Source organism: Neolamprologus brichardi, chromosome 13, assembly GCF_056152115.1.
Source record: "Neolamprologus brichardi isolate AB-2024 chromosome 13, ASM5615211v1, whole genome shotgun sequence".
Lineage (NCBI taxonomy): Eukaryota > Metazoa > Chordata > Actinopteri > Cichliformes > Cichlidae > Neolamprologus > Neolamprologus brichardi.
This window is the reverse complement of record NC_142116.1, coordinates 26,543,438-26,565,594: the sequence shown is the minus strand read 5'-3', so window position 1 is coordinate 26,565,594 and position 22,157 is coordinate 26,543,438. Positions and strand designations below refer to the sequence as shown.

General features: G+C 41.2%; 2 protein-coding genes across 5 annotated transcripts in view; one reads left to right on the top strand and one right to left on the bottom strand.

The window, feature by feature from the left end:
• The window catches only part of thada (THADA armadillo repeat containing), a 124,181-nt gene extending 119,838 nt beyond the window's left edge, over window positions 1–4,343 (bottom strand). For 2 of the 4 annotated variants that reach the window (XR_015719927.1, XM_087850380.1), the window contains exons 1-9: window positions 4,053–4,101; window positions 3,701–3,783; window positions 3,440–3,549; window positions 2,245–2,375; window positions 1,907–2,055; window positions 1,772–1,804; window positions 1,624–1,672; window positions 1,236–1,429; window positions 342–436 (exon numbers count right to left, since the gene is read on the bottom strand). Coding sequence is in view for 3 of the 4 variants with exons in the window: in XM_087850380.1 (XP_087706506.1) it covers window positions 342–436; window positions 1,236–1,429; window positions 1,624–1,672; window positions 1,772–1,804; window positions 1,907–2,055; window positions 2,245–2,375; window positions 3,440–3,549; window positions 3,701–3,773 (834 nt within the window). In the remaining variant the exon portion in view is untranslated. Of the gene's footprint in view, window positions 1–341; window positions 437–1,235; window positions 1,430–1,623; window positions 1,673–1,771; window positions 1,805–1,906; window positions 2,056–2,244; window positions 2,376–3,439; window positions 3,550–3,700; window positions 3,784–4,052; window positions 4,102–4,300 lie in introns of those variants that run through there. The other 2 variants (XM_087850381.1, XM_087850382.1) reach the window with 2 other exon arrangements.
• A 222-nt stretch (window positions 4,344–4,565) lies between these two features.
• plekhh2 (pleckstrin homology domain containing, family H (with MyTH4 domain) member 2) overlaps window positions 4,566–22,157 on the top strand; it is a 35,931-nt gene continuing 18,339 nt past the window's right edge. Inside the window, exons 1-7 of the mRNA XM_006799079.3 lie at window positions 4,566–4,733; window positions 7,946–8,086; window positions 18,832–18,894; window positions 18,971–19,120; window positions 19,369–19,452; window positions 19,581–19,662; window positions 19,821–20,006. Coding sequence (XP_006799142.2) covers window positions 7,964–8,086; window positions 18,832–18,894; window positions 18,971–19,120; window positions 19,369–19,452; window positions 19,581–19,662; window positions 19,821–20,006 — 688 coding nt within the window. The 5' untranslated portion in view covers window positions 4,566–4,733; window positions 7,946–7,963. The remainder of the gene's footprint in view (window positions 4,734–7,945; window positions 8,087–18,831; window positions 18,895–18,970; window positions 19,121–19,368; window positions 19,453–19,580; window positions 19,663–19,820; window positions 20,007–22,157) is intronic.

Below are 22,157 nucleotides of genomic sequence, written 5' to 3'. Positions count from 1 at the left end.
TGAGACAAAGATTTTACTGCGAGTCAAGGCCCAGAGAAGAATCAAATATTACTGCAAGATATCAAATATTTGACTTAGCAGAAGGACAGTAAGAAGCAAGAACCTGACTGATTTTGGTACTTCCTTACAGAAGGAAAAACAACAACAACAACAACACAGAAATAACTCATTAATTTCAATGAAAAAAATCTTATAAATAATTTGACAGTATGAGACCCAGTATTGAGGGACTACAGCAGCTCAATATAATTTTTACCCGAAAAAAGGTACTTCTTAAGTTTAGATTTGTATATGAAGAAACACTACAATTGTAATTTATTAGTGTTATATGGTTCACTCACCACTGATGCAACGTCGTCTCCAGAGCCCATAACAGACCTGATCAACAACACCACAGCCATGCCAGCTGTGCTCTGGACAGACTGGATGAACTCCTCTAAAGACAGGAAGAAGAACAGAGTGGAGACAAATCAATGAAAAAAAATGTATTCCATGTTTATAAATCAATTAAGCTTTACCTGCATAGCTATACTGTGTGTGCGAGTGGAAGATGAGGCTTCAGCTTGTCCATAAACTACAGCAGTGATGATGCCTTCACTGGTGTTGTGATAACTTTGTTCACAAGAACAGAGGCTGCTTGAGCTAAATGTTAGAATCCTATGATGGTTTTTTTGCACACGTGTCCCTGAATACACACAAACATCAACAGTGTCACTTTCTCTCATTGTTCTGGATTGCACTACGAACACCCTCTCTATGTTAGTCCTTGCTGTGACTGAAATCAAGAAAAAAAAAAAAAAACGTACTATTAAAGGTTCGCTTCAGCTTGTTTGCATCACAACTGAACTTGTTTCACAGATTGTTGGAAACAGCATTTGATTAGTTCATCAACTTGCCCAAAGTACTTTTCTGAGCCTGGATCCTGAGTTATACCAAATCCTGATAATATCACAGAGAACAGTTGCCACATTCAGGGTGGGAGAGGGGACAGGGTCACATGGACACCATAGCGTGTGTGGTCAAAGCTAGAAGGTAGAACTGGGATCTGTATCCTCCCTCCCACTGAAATCTACACCTGTGACACAAAATTAATACCTAAAATCTAAGTGAAAAAGTCTTTGATTCTGTGACTGATGAGGACAGCTGCCTGTTTTCCAGTGAGACGACGGTGGATCTGCATGTTTCCTTCCAGCTGTTTGTTCTCTGCTCGTCTTGTTAATTCCTAACTTTCTTACCATCAGTGAGGATGTGTATGTAGCAGCCCAAGAGGTCACCCAGTGTGTCCTGCAGCCTGCAGCAGTCCTGTTGGGCCTGTAAAGCCACGCTGATCGTGTCCTGAGACCTCTGGACGACCAGCATGGAGGTCTTCACTGCAGCTAGACAGGACTGCATCAGCTGAGCCTGGGCAATGTGGCGGCCTACAAGACCACTAGGAAAACAGCAGAGGGCGACAGAGGCACACAATTTGATACAATTACAAGGCTGGTAAGCTTTCCTCATGTAGCAATGTTTACACAGGGGATATAAACCTACAAAATATTGAAATCAATGAGCACCAGCTGGAGTCCAATCAATGAAAGAGACTGGAAGTGTGATTTGAGGGATAAGAGCATGCCTCCATACCTGTTTTGATGAAGGTATTCACTCAGCGCCTTGTGAAGGAACTGCAAAACTACACAAGAGAAGAGGACTCAACGGGATGAGATCGAGACATTAGCTTTCCTCAAAAGTACATGAACTTAAAGCAGGTTAAAATAAGGTGGATACTAACCTTCCGGTAATAGTTTGTTAATGCAGCTCTCACCTGTAGATGTACAATTTTGCCGTGATTGGTACTTATTTATAGCACATGAACTGTTGTTTGATATTAGCAGTGATCACACAAAGAGCAACAGTAACCACTAACCGAGAGGGAAGCCATCCAGACAGGCAGTGATGGAGTCGACGATGTGGGGATACCGGTCTGAAGACGTGCTGGAAAGACAATCAGACAAGCAGCCAGCCAAGCAGCTCACAGTCTGCTCCTGAAGCCAAGCTGGTACTGAACCCAAGGCACTGAGAAGTGCAACACAGACAAGTTATTCAGCTGAGAGCCTCAGAATTGAACAAACAGACACATAAGAGAAAAGATAAATCAGCTACTATGGCCTCTTTATATCTTCTCCCTTAAAACCACAAATAAACAGCTGCTCAGACTCAGCTTGTCCACAAATGAATATAGAAGAAAATTAAGCATATGTCTACCTTGCAATGGCTCTTCGGAGGGGGTTCTTGGACTGCAGGGAGGTGTAGACCACAGCTAGCGTGTGTAGACAAGAATCTAAAAGAACTCCGCCCATTTGCTCATCACTCAGTGCCTCCAGCTGGGACCCTGCCTGATGAAGTATGGAAAACAAACAAACATTAAAACCTGGAGAAGTGAAAACATTTATGATCTCATTTACAGTGGTATCTATCAAAGGGTGGGATGAATCAGGCAGCAAATGAACACAGTGTTGTTTGAGCTGAGGTCTTGGAAGCAGGAAACATGGTAGGTGTAAGTATCGGAGAGACTGACATTGGCTGTATCCCAATTCAGGGTCTGCAGCCTTAAAGGCCGCATTTTAAGGCCGCTCACGTCACCGCGACGCGACAAAGGCTGTCCCAATTCGAAGGCTGCTCGAAATGCGGCCCTCAAATGCGTCCTTAATTTCCCTGAATTTTAAGGACGTGGCGGTGTAGACTTCGTGGCCCAACATATCCCAGAATGCATACCGCGGCGGTGGGTGTGGATAATTTTGCAGAAAAAAAACGCCCACTTTAAGTAAACTTTAAGTAAGTACTGAATATTATGTCACTTATTTATGTGCAAATGTTTAATAAAAAAGAACATTAAAACATTACTGTTGGCCACATGTCGGCAAAGTTATGTGACATTAGTGACGTTTGTACAAACTTGGTTTTAAAGCCTTTACTTTAAAATATACGCTGTTCAATAGCTGACCTTAATCTTACAGAGAATGATCAAAGCTCATGTAGAAACAAACAAACAAATGAACAAAAGATTTTCTCCTTCATTTCTGTCAAACAAAGCTGTATGAAACGTTTCCAGCCGTTAGTATCATGGTTGCTAGGCAACCTGGGCAGCGCAACGGAGGCTAGACCGTCCCATTTCACAAGCCTCGCACTTTCGGCCTTAGCAGTCTTTAAGTACGCGGCCCTTGAGGATCGTTGAGGCTGCGTACTTTAAGGCTGCAGACCCTGAATTGGGATACAGCTATACGCTGATCTCACAAGTCTGTTCCACTTTACCACTTACTAGATCTAAACGATCTGCAGCTAACATCTTGCTTGGACATCTTAGTCTTAGTTGCATTGAATGCTCAAGCAGAGTAGAAAAGCGCTATATAAGAACCAGTCCATTTATCACACTATTCATACCGTGCTATACCAGACAGACCTTTTTAACCAGCTGGATCTGCTGCACCGGCTCTGTCAGCTCCAAACAGGACTGCAGGGTTTGGGCAACCTGCCCGACTCCATCTTCTCCTCCATCAACTGAGAGGGATGCTGGGAAAAGGTCAAAATAAATATTTTAAGACATGCGTAACATCAAATGAAGGGTACACACAGTGACTGCTCTACCTGTTATGTATGATGGGACTTATTTACTGTTATAATAACTTTTTAGGCACAGTTATCTGTACTTTTACTCCCTTACCTAACAGCTTGTGCAGTTTCTCCTCATCCAGCGCCACAGCCTCCACTTTGGAAGTCTTCTTTTTCACTACCATGGCTCTGCCTCTGTGTGAGGAGCAAACATACAAACATAATTTAGAAACAACCAAACAAAATAGGGGCTTATTTACTGCTTGAAATTCTTGCTGCTAGATGTTAGCCAACTATTGCTAGCTGCTCGAGACTGACTACACGTGCAAAATGAAAGGCAAGACAGATACAACAAACCCTCAAACAACAAAACAACAAACCGCGGCTTTACTAGAGCAGCTCTACGCACCCGCAAAATTAAATGTAAAAAGCATTTAACTCTGTTCAGCATGTGCTTTACTCACTTGAGCCCTTCAGCTTCAGCTGGTAGCTGTGAATAGTGTCAAGTAGGACTAAAACCTCTTACTTCCGAAACGTTTTTTCAGAATAAAACACCCATTAAATATCGTGCCCAATAAAACGAACAAAATAAAGCTTATATGTGACCTTTAGCAATATTGTTGTTTTTATTTAAATGTAAAAATCTAAATTCTGACTTTCAGACTCTTAATGTGTACTTTTATGTCAGCAAACTTTTACTTTGACACCAAACCTTTTCAGCTTTCTATGGTGTTGTCGCAAACCTGACGCTCATGGGGCCATGCCGCACATAGTAGACGTCACTTCCGATAAATGTCTGAGCCCGCCCTCAGAAACCGAGCTACCCGAGAAGTGGCGCTCGGGATTTTTATTGGTGGATGACACACGTCAATCAAAGGCAGACGTACCTTTCCGGCGCGGCTGAGCAACTCCTACCTAGTTTTTGATTGGACGTTTTTGATGAAGCCACACCTTTAAAAAAAACGCCAGCCCTTCGCCAACTTTGCCAGAGAAGCGCAATGAAAACCTCTGGGAAAGACAGAAATTCATCGTTTTAAGCCATGAATTAGCATTTTCTTCACAGGAATAACAGCAGATAAAGAAGCGCTGGACTCGACATGACGTGAAGCTCCTCGTAAAGTGTCTTTACATTAATATTATTAAGGGTAAGTCGATGAAAATGGATGGTTTTAATTATTAGGAAATGAATTATGTATTTTAATAACGGTGTAGCAGCAATGTGCATTAACAGTCATGTCAAATTGAAAATAACTTAAATAGACTAATGAATTTTGTTTATCAGCACTAATAAAACCAATTTTTGTAGGGAAATGAAGAAATGCTATTTATGTATTTAATTGATAGCTGTTTTAAAAAAAAGATTATAAGTTTAACTTTTAATATTTGAAAGTCACCCCGCATTAACGTACTCACAAACCAAATGTTTAAAATATCCCTTTGCCACATCATAGAAAGTGTGCTACCACAGACATTGTTGCACCTCATTACCTCAGTTTTCTTGACTGCTACAAACTGTTTTGAGTCTCTTCAGAAATACTTGGGAAAGTAGATGGACTGTTAGTCGGGGGAACTGGGCAAGTCACAGCGGTCTTTACTCAGTCACAGGATGAGCTTTCTGACAAATCAAACAGCTACTCTGTGAGAAAACATGCTGTTCGGCTTTGGGTTTTGGGGTTCATGTGCTCAAAGTAACAGTATGTGTTTATTTCTAATCTCTAAAAGTTTTTTAAAAACCTTGTGCAACAACTACTATATGTAATAATTGTTTATTGTTTAATAATAGTAATAATTGTTTGGTAAAATAACACAAACCTGAAACTAAACTCAGAACTGTTGAGGCTCAATTTGGGGCTCAAGTTGGTTTGATGAGAGTATACAGGATGAACTTTTTAAAAAAAAAAAAAGTATTATATTGTAATAATTTACAAAATCTTTTTTATTATATTTTCAAACGAAGGAAGAAAATAGGAAAGAAATTCCTAGTCCAAGACAGAAATTAGGAATGTTTGAAAGAAGAAGGTTAGAGCTCAGACAGCTGTAGTGAAATGTGTGAGGTGCAACAAACTAGCACATGACATCTAAGGGATGGCATAAGGGGATCAGTTTGGTTAGTCAGATACGGGTGGTGTTAATAAGTAAACATGGTCATGTATTTGACTTTGGTTTTTAATAAGAGAAAAATACCTCAATATTCAAATAGGTTAGTGTTCGTGATAATATTGGACGTATTTGAACTCTATTTGAATAATGTAACTGTCTGCAGCTCTGCTTTAAATTAGCATGACATATATTCCCTGGTGACTTTGTTAGGTACACCTGTTTAATATCTAATCAGCTAATCAAATGGCAGTAAATCTGTATATATTGGCATGTAGACATGGTCAAGATGACCTGCTGAAGTTCAATGGTGATTCAAATGAGGCATGAGCTCATGTCAAAGGTCAGAGGAAAAGGCCAGACTGCTCTGAGCTGATATTAGGGCAATAGTAACTCTAACAACCGCTCGTTACAACCAGGGTATGCAGAAGAGCATCTCCGAATCCACAACACATCCAGCCTTGAATGTTACAGCAGTGGAAGACTACACAGGGTGCCACTCGTATCAGATAATCAGACAGGAAACAGAGGCTGTATTGAAACTGGATACCAGAACTGGAAAATAGAAAGAAAAAAAAAACATTGTCTGGTCTGAAAACGTTTGGGGATTTTCTTACTGATTATTAAGCACCCATCAACACATTGTCTGGTCTGATTTGTTTCAATTTCCACTGCAGCAGGGTTAGAATTTGTTATAACAAGCATGAAAACTTGGATCCACCCTGCCTTGTAGCAACTGTTCATGCTGGTGCTGGTGGTGTATTGGTGTGGAGGACATTTTCTTGGCTCACTTTGGCCCCTTAGTACTTATTGAGTATATTTTAAATGGTATATAACATTATTGCTGACCACAGTGTGCATATCTCCTGATGGCTACTTCCAGCAGGATAACGCACCAATGTCACGAATCATAAATCATCTCTAACTGAGAAGTGAGGTAGCTCACTGCACTGAAAAAGTGTCCACAGTCAAGAGAGCTCCTTTAGGAAGAGGTGGAAAGAACAGGAGGTTGACATCATAGATGTGCAACCAACAAATCTGCAGCAGCTGTGTAATGCTGGGGCTTGATTCAAACACTTTGTAGAATCTATGCAATAAAGAATAAGGCGGTTGCGATGGGAACAGGTGGTCCAAGCCAACAAGCAAGATGTAGATGTAAGTGTATATACCTCTGAAACGTGTTACGCTCAGCTGATACGTTTTTTAAACAGTCAAAAGATTTTATTCCATCAGAGTCAATTTGATGTCCTTTAAACCTTTATTTATGAAAACAGAATAACTTCATCAGCACACCACATCCAAATGAGTCCCGATTGTGTCTGTGTGTGCTGATTCTGACTTTGACCAACAGGAAGTCTGAGAGAAAGATTGCAAAAGAAAACACTGGGAGCCGGGCTTTAGGGGTCAGGTTTTTCTTTAAGATCATGTGTGCTCCAATATCGCAAATAATGACTAATATTCTAATAGGATGTGTTTTTTTTTACCTTCAACATGTAACCAGCTGAAGGGTGGTGTTGTGGCAAAACCGAAACATTTTGAATATTACAACTTCTATAAAAACACCAAGTGTCAAATTCCAGCATATTTAATGAGATAGCAGCGGTTAAATATGTGACACGTGAAATGTAAATTTAGAATACAAAGCATTTCTTAACATTTATAACTTTGTCATATTAAACTCCATCTCCTCAGTCCCTCGTGCTGTTTTGTTTTGTGGAGTGAGACTCATTTTATTCCTTTCCCCTCGTCAGTGTTTACCACAGCAAACAGGCAGCAGAAATAAGCCTGTGGAAACTACTTTATGGCCTTCCTCCACACATGCTTGTAGTCTCTTTGTGAGGAGGCCAGGCTGGTAATGAGAGGTTATTACTAGGAAGAGAGAAACCCAGGCTTTCTGTCCAACATCACAGACGCTCTCTCTCTGCTGCCTGTTTTCCTACATTAGTCGTGGAAAATGTGATACAAGTGTCTTTTGGGGAGGGTGTCGAGGTGTTTTGGACTAATAGAGCTGTTTTCCTGTTTGTGAGTGATACGCCCACTGCCCACACTGGTCCAGCTGGGCTACACCCTGGAATATTTCAGGTGCTGCCCGGCTGGTGCCAACACATCTGGTCAACAACAAGCCTCCTGACCATTTTCTTTCATGTCTGTGTTTCTTCATCTGCTATTATGGAGATAATGTAAAAATGTTAAATGTCTGAACAAAAATGTTTTGCTTTACATATCGTACTGTATGTACACTCTGTGTCTCGCTGCTTAGGGTATTTTTCAGAGGGATATGGCGGAGGGGGAGGAGGCGATGAGCCAAGAGGACTGGAAGGAGAAGTGTGTGGTCCTGGAAGCGCTGCTCATGAAGTTCAGAGTGCAGATCATCAAGATCCGAGAGCTCACAGCAGACAAGGTTGGCTTGAGTACATTCATCTTTGCGAGATAACCCCGGTCAAAGGAACAGGTGCAAATCTATTTTGCAAGAAAAGCTATGCTGATGATTGACAGGCAGATACAGTTTGTTGTATCTGAAAGAGCAAAGACGTGATGGCAATACCGAATTACGGCAATGCTGAAAATGCTGTCATATGGAAATGATACGGTAAAATATCCCAGCTGGCCATCATCGGTCCAACAAACAGAGACTGGCTGTCTTTTAGCAGATGTGTGTATGCGGCACGCGATGGACATTTTTAGAGAAAACTCCCTTAACTGGGATTAATTTGGTTTTAAAGCTGAAGGATGAGCTCGTCAGTGAACGAATACTCCAAATATGATCACAGACTGTATTATGACAGATTGCATTGTAGTGTTGAATTGTCCAGAAGACAGACAGTACCAAAATAAAGAGGAAGAAAAGGGAAGAAAAAAGCGACTGTCAGTTGACTCGGCTACAGCCAATATCCAGTCGCCTAACTGGAATTTGTTTGAAGATAATGCTGAATTAAAACACACATTACTAATAAAACACTGGATCCAATGATTATCCTTTTCCCATGGGTGGCTTGTGTATCTTGTAGTATTACACTCAACACTTAGCAGACTTTGCCCTCTCCTTCAAGACCAATTTGAAGGTCAGAGTGATAAAAACAGCATGTAGAGCTGTTAATTTTATGTGTCTTGCTGCCATTGTTTATTATTAACAACATTTAGAGAAAGATACAGGTATATGGGGATTCTAAATATCACATTATAGTTTGCTTCCAACTATCCTGTCACATTTGACTCCTGAACTCACCTTTACATCGCTGCCTTTTTTAAGTTTACCCCAAAATGTGTTACATCTTTAAGGAAAGTATTGTCAGGAAAAAGAGAAAGAGCTGCCTCGTCTCATCTTGCTTTGACTTCTGCAGTAGCCTCTGCTCTGGTGTTACCTCGTCATCAATTGGCCGACTGCAGCTGGTCCAAAACGCTGCAGCACGGCTCCTAACTGGCACACGCAAGCGAGATCATATATCTTCTATACTTGCATCATTACCTGGCAGCCAATCAGCTTTTGAATTGAGTTTAAGATCTTAACACTTGTTTTTAAGACGCTGCATGGACCAGCCCCTACATATCTTGCTGATCTCCTAACCTGGTATTCTCCCCCAAGATCCTTGAGGTATGCAGACCAAATGCTTTTGGTTGGTCCGTAGATCCAGACTAAAACACAGAGGAGACCAGACATTTGCCGTGACTGCCCCCAAACTGTGGAATACATTGCCTTTGCATATCAGGTCCTCCCCGACACTGGATACTTTTAAAATCCGTCTAAAGACCCATTTTTATTCTCTGGCTTTTGATCCATCATTAGTTTGTTACCATTATTCTTTCTATGATTTTATTCTCTTCTAAAACTTCTGCTTTGTCCATTTTATTGTACAGTACTTTGGTCAACACTTGATGTTTTTAAACAAGTGCTATATAAATAAATTTAAACTTGAACTTAAACTTGAACTAGTTAGAAGTATACTGCAGTAAGTTGTGCAGTATTCATGTCCAGTTATTTACGACTCGATCCCGATTATCCACCAAAACCAGTTCTTCCAGAATCAGAGATTATGCAAACAAACTTATGTTCAAGGGCAACAGACAAAGGAAGTGGTGCTGCTTTGACACACTATAACAAATGATCTCTGGGAAGGGGAAGAAGGTCCTCGCATGTATGGGAAGATGATGCGCATTCTCAAACTGAGTGGTGCTGTGTCTGGTGGGCACAGAACGGGCCGTCCCTCCCAGCTGGCCGACACTGGGCCGGCCCAAACTGCTCAGTGGCCTAGATCTGAAGCGGCTCTCCAGGGATGCTGATTAGAGCTCTAATGTAAACAGCAGTCTGACCACAGGGCTGCGCTACGAAGTGCATGATGGGATTGACCCAGCTCCAGTCAATTACAGACTCAAAGTAAGCTCAGCTGGACAGCAAAACAAACTCCCGGAGAGACTTGGAAGAGAGATTGGCTTCGGTGGGTTTTTGCAGCCCACGTAGCACATGTGAAAGTCTCTGCCGTGTATTTTTGGCTCTATCCATCCTGTTTGACAGGTTTACGGCCTTTTTCCACTCAGCAGTAGAAAACACACTGTTAAACACACCATAACACACACTGTGTTTTTCTTCTTTGGTGTGTTTACTCAATCCTAGCTCTGCTCTTTGGAGGTTACATGCCGTGTAAAAACAAAATATAAGGTGAAATCAGGGAGATGAATCCGCCTGACAGAAATTTTGAAAAATTGAGGAAATTGTAGTAAAGTTAGAAATCATCCATCACTCAGTTTTATTAACTGCTTATCTAACTGAGGGTCACAGGAGGGCTGGAGCCTACCCACAGACAGGTCTGCGGTTTGTCAAAGGGGGTCAAAATGTTTTTTTAAGTTACCTCATGGATCAGTTTAATCAATCGGAAGCTTCCACTGACTTATTTTTTGCTACGTAGCCACACGGAGGAATTTTACAGGTGATTTGTTAAGCTTTTTCTTATTTTTGTCATTTTTTTGGTCGTTTATACTGTTACAACAGCATGTGCTCATGTTTGAATCATGTAAAGCTCCTCTAGTTGTCTCGTCCCTTCAGCCTCAGTTCTGTTAGGAAGCCAGTTCTGAGAACAGAAGCAGACTTGGTCTTGATGGGGACGACAGAGGCAGCTGTAGTGTGTAATCTTGGTAGACATCAACAAAGCCTTTATCCTGCATTAAACTGTTGCTCAGCACCCTGTAATATTTGGTCAGTATGACTGCTCTAAATCTGATGAAGAATAACAGTAATCCTTAAGTCTTGACTGCATACCAAAGATGACTGATGTCATTTCCCAAGGATCCAGAGTTCAGTCAGAGTTCAGCAGCATTTGTAGAAACACCAACACAAATAATGATATTGAGAAAAAAAACCAACCCAAAAGCACATGTTAGTATTCAAGTAAAGCCAAATAAGTTTAATTTGAACAAACAAATATGATTCTGAATCATCCACGTCCTTTAAAATTCCCAGTCTCATTTGGATCCCTTTTAATCACTTATTTTATTTGATAAAAAGTTTAAGCGCAGTCCAAATACTGTGTACACGTACTGTGTAATATGTTCTGACTTTGCTCATGTGGCTTTGTTGTGTAATGACCGGTCAACATGTTTTCACTGACCTCGTAATGCTCTGAGCTCATCACGTTAACATCCAGACCCCTGCTGATGTGTTTTTCTCTGCTGTGGCTCCCACCGCCTCAGCCCGAGCTTGTTGTTTTTAAAGCCGTGTGGGGGCGGATGGACGTCACTGCAAAATCCCCCTAATATCGCTTCACAGAGGTAGACTCATAAACCAGTGAGGAGTGGGTTTAAAAGACTTAATTAGGAGCAGTGATTCATTCTACATTTCAGATTCCCAAATAACTGGTGCTAAATAAAACTGTTTACTGTTTCCGATGTATTGATGGCACTGCAGCATGTGCATAAAAGCAGATCGCAGGTTGTGGCATATGACCCTGAAAGAGGTAAAATGCTGGTAATACTGTAAGATCTAGAAAGTGCTGTTCCTGAAAAAGGTTCAACAAACTATGAGACCAGTCCATCAAACTCTGAGCTGAGTTAGTTCAGTCAACCCCGAGTATGAGCTGAGCGTGTGTGATTCACTCTGGCAACGGATAAAAAAAAGAGGAGAGTCTCCATTTTAATCCAGCCGACCAACATCAGTGGATGTCCATGTGGACTGTGATATTTATGTTATGTTATAATTTAATTAGACTGGACCTCTCTGTCATCAATAAAACATATGACCCTTTTATATTGTCCGTAATCACCATTTGTCCAACTTCAGTGGGAATCATTAGACGGAGCCCGAATCCTAATTTTATATTTGATAGAAAATGAGAATAAAAATATGGAGAAACAGGTCAGATACAGTTTACTTATGGACCTGAAATATGCGTTAGAAGCTCTGTTTGACATCATTTAGTAGCCATGTTTCAATGTGTGGACACTTTTTCATATGAAGTGCAGTCAGAATACAGTTACACTGTCTGCAGCCTGCTTTGTGGTTATACAAATGCAAGGTACAAAAAGAACTCCTGCTTAACTGGGATTTCAGTGTTTGTACAAAAGTAAACTTTTGCAAATGAATGTGCTTTGATACTTTATGGACAATGAGATAAAACTGAGTGTCAGTCAGCCACTGCAACAGCAGCAGGATGGGAGGAGCCAGAGAGAAACAGTCTGTTACCCCGGTAACTGAACCAAAGTTTAACTTTGACGCTGAACTTTAGAAAAGAGAAACGGACAAAAATCTACAGCTGAATTAACAGTAACAAAGACGGGAAAAATGGCAATGGAGGAAACTACAAGCACAAAACGCCACATTCAGAGCAACCTTCAAAATAAAACAGGAAACACATGGAAACGAGACAACAGCGGGGTCAGTGGCTCGTGTTTATTACTGTATCAAAATGTTCTGATACAGTAATATCAGAACATTCAGGCTTGAGTCAGAGCAGACGGTGTGCTGGAGGGTGTGCAGTGTAATATGACAGGCCGTCCGTATGAACACGCAAACAGAATGAAGATTTGTAGAGAAAGGGTTAAGGGGTCAGAATGACCATTTTTGGGAGAGGAATGCAGGAGTAATAGGAAAGGGATTCAAAACACAAAGGAAGAGGAAAACTAAGGAGCCATGGATAATTACATCTGCAGTGGGTACAATATATGTCCATTTTTTATTTTTATATTTATTTTTCCTTTTTGTTATAGTTTTTATTATTGATCAACCATCAATATGTTGCAGTTTCTTGTGTTTCTTATTGTAGGTTTCCCCCCTCTTTCTTTGCAGAATTACCTTGAAAGAGGATAACGAAGGTTTTGAATTTGCCGTTCCACAAAACTGGAGCATGAAATGAGTTGACGGCAGTCTGGGTAGACTTGGCAAATTACTGAAATCCTAGAAAGCCTGTATGAGGTGACTGAGAGGGAAAACGGGGGAGGAAGAAAAAAAATGAAGCCTTGTGTAAGGATTGAACTGCCCAGGGGAGGAAATACCCAGTTTAGTAAATGTGTGTGTGTGTGTGTGTGTTTGTGTGTGTGTGTGTGTGTGTGTGTGTGTGTGTGTCACACAGGAAGTGAGTCTGAAGCTGAAATGTTCAGTTATTCTGTGGGTGAACCTGTGTGCATGCAGGTCAAGTTAAATTCACGTCTAAACTGTTTTCACTGAGACTTTGCGCAAAAGTGAAAACTGATGTTTTGTGTGTGTGTGTCTCCGTGTGTGTGTGTGTATGTGTGTGTGTGTGTACAGATATTTGGATTTGGGAGGCATGTTAGTTTTGGCCAGCGGGGTCTCTCAGCTGAAACAGTAGGCTACACATCTCCTTATGAAGACAAAGCGACCATGTGTGTTACATTTTCTATATATCAGCCTTCTCCCTCCTTTTTTTTTTTAAAGTAATGCGTTCATTCACTTCTTCTCTTGTGTCCATGTGCCTGTGTGTCTGTCTCAGGAGAGATTCTCAACCTCCCTATAGAGTTTTGGAAAAGAAAAAGACAGGATGCTAAATGTTAAAATGAAGTAGCGATAAAATCAAAACACACAGGAGGTGAAATTAGTGGTCAAAGTTAGGGAGGTGTGGCCACTTGACTGGCACATGCCCCAGCTTCACCCATTCAGACCTTGAAAATGGGCCTGTTGGCTGTTTGGAGCATTTTAATTAAATTATCTGACAAGTTATTTGTGTGGTGCTGTAAGCACGGCCAGATCCGGAGTAACAAAGAGTATGTTTGCGTCAGACGTGTTAGGATATCAAAGATAATACACAAACACACACATACTATGTTGCCACAGTATATGGATCCATATTCTGATTTGGCACAGGTTTCCTGCCAGATCCCCTTCCTGACACAGTCCTCCCATTTATCCAGGCTTGGATAGTCAGATAAATGTGTTATCCTCCAAACCATTGTTTTCATGGCCTTCTGCGATTGTCTTTGTGGATTCCCTTCTTCTCTTTTAATTACAGTCAAGACCATTGTTTGTTATTTCAGATGCTATTCTTTCTGTTAGTATTTGTGCATCTGTAGTCCCACATGGGATATCTGGTCACCCTAAACACATCCCCTCCAAGATGTTTATGTTTAGATTTTGGTGTTTGACATTTTAATATTTTATCTGTCTGTTACTTAACACTTATTTAAAGGTACAGCTGAGTATTTCCCAGCTGCTGTTAAACAGCTTGAATCTCTCAAGCTCCAAGAATATTCACTGTTCGCTTTGGTCTTCTGGTCCAGAAACGTATATTTTTGGTCCTTGTTGTGTTTGCAGACAAAGTGAGAACTCAGTGTTTTGCTGACTGCTTGAGGTTTCATTTCAAAATATTTAAAAATATCCTTTTTGCCGAATGATTTCTTCGACATTGACAAGATTTCCACATCATTGCACAGCAGTGGTTTCTGCTATGGCTCTATAAAAAGGTCAGTGTTTGAGCGGGCGAATACTATCGACCCTTGCAAATGTTATCTGATAACTTTATTAAAAAGAAAACATCATTGTTGGGCCCAAAATGCTAATTTTAATGCCTCAAAATGCAGATTTGAGACACCAATCAGTGACGTGATATGAGAGAAAGTGTCTCAGTTTAAGCACTGCGCACAAAGCTTTCCGCTCCTTCTTTGCTACACATAAACATCCGCTTGCAATTTTAGTCTCTGGCTGCCCAGTCACAGCCACATAGATGCCTACGGCTAACCATAACATTTTCAAACAGATGTTGCTTTTCCTCATGCGTGTCCGTCTCCACTTTGCACGTGCTGGGGTTCTGTTTTTTGGACAGCTATGGTATGTGCCTGCCCCAGAGTGTGCCAAAGAAACTTAGATTGTAAGGGAAGCCCAACTGGCATTGCTATATTTTTTCAAATCATATATCTATTGTTACAGTGGTGGATCCTCATAGTAAATGTGGTCAAAGTTTCATATAATGAGGTCAAACTTTGTACAAGTAATTCCTGTGGCCCAAAAGCTGCACACTGCACACTCTAATAGGTCTGTTTCTGAGGCTTTTCCTGCTCGTCGGTCTGTTTGAGGTCACAGAGAGCTAAAGAACTAACATGGCCGTCTCACACACAGCTCTGACTGGGAGCACAGAAGCCCCACCCGCCTGATCAGAAGAAAATGGCTTGAAGTGAAGCAGAAGCTAAAACAGCTGATTTCAGACTTTGTGTGAACTGCCAGAACCATTCAAATAATAATTAAGATTATTCTGAACTGACTGTCATGAAATGAACGTTCTAGATCGCCTATGAAATGTAAAATATATGTCCTTACTTAGTTGCTTGTACTTAATGTGTCAATAAAAGTCTTTGTCAGCGTTAGCCCCCGGTGCAAGTTACCATACTGGGTACGTCTGTGGTGTTAAACCCATTTTAACTGTAAGGTAAGCACTGTGGGTCGCAGCCTACAGAAAGAGGCTTTGTGAGCTGGCTGTCTGGCCTGCGGATGGAGTGGTGGGGGAGGGATGGATGGATGGAGCGAGTTCAGGGGGAGGTTGGCCACAGGGCGTCAGTTGTGGAATTCCAGGAATGGAAGTTGAACTGGATTTCAGATTTTGCATTTGGACGGGGAGTCAACTGCAGAGGTGATAGACCTGAGGCTGAGGGAGAGCACAGAGATCACGTGTACGTGAGCGCCAGGGCCGGACGCGATGAAGCGGCAATAGCAGTGCTCGTATTGTGCCTGAATACAAAGAGAGTAGCAAGGCGTTACTCTTATGGCGTCCTAAGTGAGCTGTACAGGATGTGAAACACACACGCCCAGGTTGGGTTCATCCTATATATAACATCATGAAGCAAACACACACTTACTCGAATGCTCTGATACGCAGCAGTTAATGTGTTTAAGCCTTTGTATACACTGTTATGTCTGGTGTGTGCGTAAAAGTCCGTGTGCGTGTCGACTCCAGCTGTAGCCTACAGTATACATGGCCTGTAATTAACATGGCGTGTTCAGCCAGATGCTATATCTGTCATTGAGAGAGGCACATGTGGTCGGTCGTTTGTGGTACAGCCGAGGATCTATATAGGGAAGAGAAAGACTGCATTTGTGTGTGATATGCATTGACCTTTATTCATGTCTGCTCTTCATCGCAATGCGCTTTTTCCTGGAGTAAAAGTAATCCTTAAAAGTAATGAGGTTCACGGGGACAGCAGCAGTAGGTGAAGAAAAGTTTGCTGCATCTGTGTTATTGTTGGATTCATCACAGTTTGTCAGTTTTATCAGGACAAAATAGATCTTCAAAAACCAGATGTGCAAAAGCTCTACCTCAACTGTCCAAATACTGAGTTGAATGCACCCACAGCCTTTTTCCAGATGTGGACATGCAGTGACATAATCCTATAAATTCTTCTTCCTAGAATCCGCTTCTGTGAAATGTTGTTCAAATGTCAGGTGGAACAGCGGTTGTGTAAAAGGCCTCGCTTCCACTTTGGTCCAGAAAACGTTGCGCGGTGGAAACAGTGTGGGTGTCTGGCAGGGTGTGGCTTCCCGGATTTGGCTTGAGATTGGTCCACTTCTTCTGGTCTCTACAAGTGAACAGAAGCAGGGGAAAACTGGAGCTCAGCCATGCCTGTCTCCAGGCTAAAAACAGATGTCGCTCTTCACTGCGGTTTCCATCAAGTTTGGATATGGCAGCTACTAATTTAAGTGCTAATTTGTTGATTTCTACGGAGTAACATAAGACAAGGAGCTATTCACAGCGCATAGCTGGCACCGTGATGTCACACGGCTGCAAATAGAATGATACTTTATTAGACTTTTAAAGGAAGAAATTATTTTTGATCAACATAAAAGCAACTGATACATTTTCCTCAAAAAATATAAAAATTGTAATAATTGTAAAACATATTTTACATATATCATACACATAATGTTAATGCGAATATAAACAATAGGGTTTTTTTTACAGTAATTACATAAACAAACACAATTGTGTCTGAGAGTTAAATTGAGTCACTTAAAATCCAGTGAGCTGTTCAAGTTTGTCAGAAAATTGCTTACTGACTTTATTTAAGGGATAATTTTAAGGCAATATAAAGGCTTATTTTGTAAACTGACAGAAATCACTTTAATAAAGAACAGTGGTCATACACATATCTAAGTCCTTCAAGAAAACTTACATTGCAATCCATACAGTATTAGAAGGATGTTCAGCACACATAGAAACCCCGTTCATTGTGAACAGATACAATTGCCTCAACTTTACCCACAAAAAATGTTTTTTGCATGTCCTCACTGTGTCTGTGTGGGTTTTCTCCGGGTCCTCTAGTTTCCTCCCACAGTCGAAAGACATGGAGTTAGTGGGGTTGGTGATAATAAATTTCCCGTAGGTGTGAATGTGAGTGGGAATGGTTGTCTCTCTGTGACAGACTGGTGGCCTGTCCAGGGTGTACCCCACCTCCTGCCCTATGGTTGCCGTGCAACCTTAAATTCGATGAGCAGAAGTTAATGGATGGAAAGTGATGCCGGTCCATTCTCTTTGTTATTATTAATAAAAAGGACCAGTGATGTACATATACTATACACCACATGTTAATTACAGATTAATTTTTTTAAATGCATTTTGTACATATGTGGACATGTCGAGGAATATTTTTGCCATGGTGGTTGCTACACAGACAGTTTCCATCTACAGTCCTGCATATTTTCCTGCTCTAAGCTTCTGAGGTTGGAGAGAATTTCCTCAGAAGACAGTGGTTGCTACGCTGCTTCCGGCACTCTGAGCTGAGGAATTTCAGAGGAATGTTGTTCATAAAGTCATCCCTCTGTCTCGCTGCTCATTCCCACAGTTTTTTTTAAATCTCATGTCTGTGTGTGTGTGTGCGTGTGTTTAATCCGTGTGACCTTTTGCTGTTGTTTTAGCACACTCCTGCTAGCTTCCACATGTACTGCTGTGATCTTAGCACACAAAGAGCTACTTGTAACATTGGCACCTCATCACCATTATGTAATGGTTAAAGGCGCTATATGCTGCACTTCTACAGCCATGAAAAGACTTTATAACAATGTTGTAAACAAATGAATCCATCCCTAGCCTCGCAGTTAACAAAAATTATAGGGAGGGAGTGTTATTTTATATTTTGTCTGTCATATGGAAAGGTTTCAGAGATTTTCAACAGAGAACTGTGTGATCTTGTGTGGCAGAAATCGATGCATTTTCCTCTCACCTGTATGCATTTGATAGACAAAAGTGATTGGCCCTTATCTTTGGCTAAAATAATGCCGTAAAGCAAAAGCACAAGTTCAGCATGTGGAAGATAAATAAACTAGCATTGGAGGTTGCTTAAAATCTCAGTAGTTTGTGTTAAAAATGGCTGCAAATGAATGTGAATCTATGTGAACATAGCATTCCTTCGAATAACAGAACCCAGCTGAATCGCATCTGCTCCTTTCTAGCGTGGCAGCGTTATCTTGAGTGGAGTTCTCGTTAGGCGTGCAAGACTTTCTTTGTCTTTATTTGGTGCTGTTGTGTTTGGCTTCAGGCTCGAGTGAAGTGGATATTTCATCTCCATGCATTTGCAAACATTTGCAGTCTGGATCACTGAAAGGAAACTGATTACTAATTTTAGATCAGACGGGGTTACTGTATGTTTATGTGGTCTTTGTGTGAAGATGTAACAAGACTAGTAAGATATTAGGATTTTTAAAATAAACTTTTGCTTTTCCAGATTCAACAACTGGAGACGCAGGTGATCGATGCAGAGAAACGGGCGTTCACAGCTCAGCAGCAGGTGAGGACCAGAAACACAAGTTTGTTTGTCTTTCCTTTCGACTGCGATTATGTGAGTACATGTGTGATGATTCCAGGTGCAGTGGATGGAGGAGAAGCTCAAAGCAGCAGATGGTCAGTCTGGAGACTCAGAGGTGCGTCTGTTTCAGCGGTGCCAGGAGCTGCAGGCGTTAGTGCAGGAGAAGGAGGATGTAATCGCACAGCTGGAGCAGCAGCTGGAGGAGCAGGTAAGAAAAAGCACACGCATAAAGAATTTCAACAGATGTGATGCCAGTGGAGTAATTCATAATCCCCTTTTTTTTAAATTTAATACCAGGTCTATCTCTATGAACACCATCTTTAACCTCCTTACTGTTCACTTATGTTTCCCCGCCCTTGTTCTCTGTTTCGCTTCATCTCAATCTGCTCTTCTTATTCCAAAATATATTCTATTCACCCGGAGAGACAGACGGCTCATTTTTACTTCTTTCAACAGAAACAGCTCCGCCTTCAAGATGCCAAGACGGTGGAAGAGAAGGCAGCTAAGATCAAAGAGTGGGTGATGCTGAAGTTGTCAGAGGTAAATCTGTGTGTACGTCAGCTGTAAAGGCTCCTAAAACACAGATAAGAAAGAGACGGAAATCTGGAAGATAAGTTAAAGTATTTAATGTGGTTGCTGGTTTATCTGAGAACATGTTTGTGCTTCAGTTTGAGGTAGAGAATGCAGCATTAAGAGAAACCAACAAACAACAGGAGGCTCAGATTTTGGAGCTTCAAAAACAAATACAAGGTATAAGCTTTTGGAACTTTGTTGGAACAAGTTAACCTGCAAGTTATACGCAGGTTAAAACTCCTAAATGCCTGCTACTAGCAAATACAGATTTATCAATGCTAATACATTGTAAGCACACGCTGCAGTATGTGCATGACTGTTTGCTGCTTTTGCAGCCTTTGAGCAGAAGTGCAAGGGTGGAGCTGGAGCCCTGTGTAGGCCAGGTGAAGCCCAGCGTCTTAGCAGCCTGACGTTCGGCTGCTTTCAGGTGAGAGGGAAGAACCCGCAGGTCCTGACTGGACCAGCGCCGTCCCAGAAGACCCTGAGCACGCAGGGGGAGACAGACGCCAGGGACAAAATGGGTAAGTCACAGTCACGCAGCTATGGATAATGAAAACAGCATCTGTGAGTGGTTAGATGGGACTCTGGGGCAGAGCTGGACACAGGATGGTAACTATCTGAGTGAGGTCATAGTCATGCTGTATTAAGGAAAGTATTTGCCACTGGAGTATTTTATGGGCTATTTGGAGACTTTTAATAATAATAATAATAATGTGTGATAGTTATATAACATAATAACATCACTGATTGTTAGAGTAAGAATGTGAAGAAACAATATAGTTATACTGTGAGATACTAAGATTCTTCAGTCATAATTGTGCAGATCTATTTAATGTGGTGCTGGAATTGTATTAACATTGTTTGCCAAACTGGTTTTAGTGTGTTAGAAAGCCAACACTCACTAATTAGCTATAAACACACAGCATAGCAGAGACTGATGAGAACAAGAATTGGTTTTCCTAGTGTTGTGTCATAAACCAAGTATTCTAAACCAGCGGTCTCCAACCTTTTTTGCGCCACGGACCGGTTTATGCCCGACAATATTGTCACGGACCGGCCTTTAAGGTGTCGCGGATAAATACAACAAAATAAAACTAGTACCGGTACCGAAAAAAGAAGATTTATTCATAACACACGTGAAAGGATCCAGGAAAACCGAGTTAACGATAAAAACGATAACAAAATAACGCTGAAAACCGCTAAAAACCTTGAAAACCATACATTTCACACCTGAGCCTCAACTCTTGCGGCCCGGTACCAAACGACTCACGGACCGGTACCGGTCCATGGCCCGGGGGTTGGGGACCGCTGTTGTAGAGGAAGAGCTGAAAGCTTTAGTCATAACAAAGCATTTACTAGATGGTGTTCCTGGGCACAAAGGTCCACAAAAAAACCTGAAGAGAGGCTAAAAGTGGGTTGAAGAGCTGGAGATGATGTACTGCTGCTCAGTGCTCAGTGATGTGTGTCAGGTGGGTTAGAAAGGAACCTGGAGGGACGCCACAGGAAAGGCATTCACACATAGGGGAGGATTTACTAACTGGGGGGAGTTTGTGTGATGCCGCAATTGCAGATTTGCACGAATGGGGTTGGAAAGATCTGCAGGTGATCTACAAAAAATGGTCTAACTTACAGACAAAATACAGCCAGTACATTACAATAATAACCAGACTTCTACCAAGATCAGCGCAAATCAGCAGGTTTAAAACACCAACCTAAAAATACAGCATAACAGCAGGTTTTTGTTTTTTTTCTCATTATGTGAAAAAAATGTTCTGTGTGCGCACTGCTGATAAAAGACTCACACAGACGTTTTAATCATGCACCGAACTCTGAAAATGTGAAAATCTGAAACGGTGCAGTTCTGTTGCCAAAAGGTTGATTCTGTTCATGTGGACGTAACGTTTTTATAGCGACTTCTTCAGTCTCAGCTTCATTTAAATGCTCTCCTCACAAAGTTTTGTGCTTTGACAGGGAAACTCCAAATCGATAAACAAAAAGGCCAACCACCAAAACATCTGCCGCAAAACTGATGCCACACCTCTTCATTAAATCCTGAAAGCAGCTTTTAAGAGTCAAAAGAGGTTTTTGCTGTGGTGCAGAGCATTAATAAATCTGGCCCATGAACACACTTATTATTGCAGACCTCATTAAATATGCATTTAGATTCACTTTCAGATCCCGCAAGTCAGCCATAATATAAAATGCGATCAATAAAAATACTTTTTAAAGCACCTTGCAGTGTTTTTGAGTTTTACATTGAAATGTTTGTCAAAATGTAGTTAATGAGACTCCAGAAGATCAGAAGTGTTAATATCTGAGTCTTTCAATATATAATACTCACTTTAACTAATGCACAGCATTACAGGGCAAACAGGAAAAGGATGAGTCAGGATCTGACAGTAAATGATTATTCCTGTGCTCTTGCACACTGCACTGGTCAGATGCAACACAGATGTCAGGTTTGCATGGTGAATGCTGCCTCCACCCGAGCTGTCAGATATATTTCTGTTTGTAACGTTAGCACTAGCGTAGATTTGCAAATTCACCAGAAAATAAATGAGGGAGAGAAATTAGATCAAAGAGAGGGGGCAACTATCCCAGAGGAACAAATCCTTCAATTAACTTATTTAATTTGAATTATTTAACTTTCTTTCATTTAAATTTGTACTGTA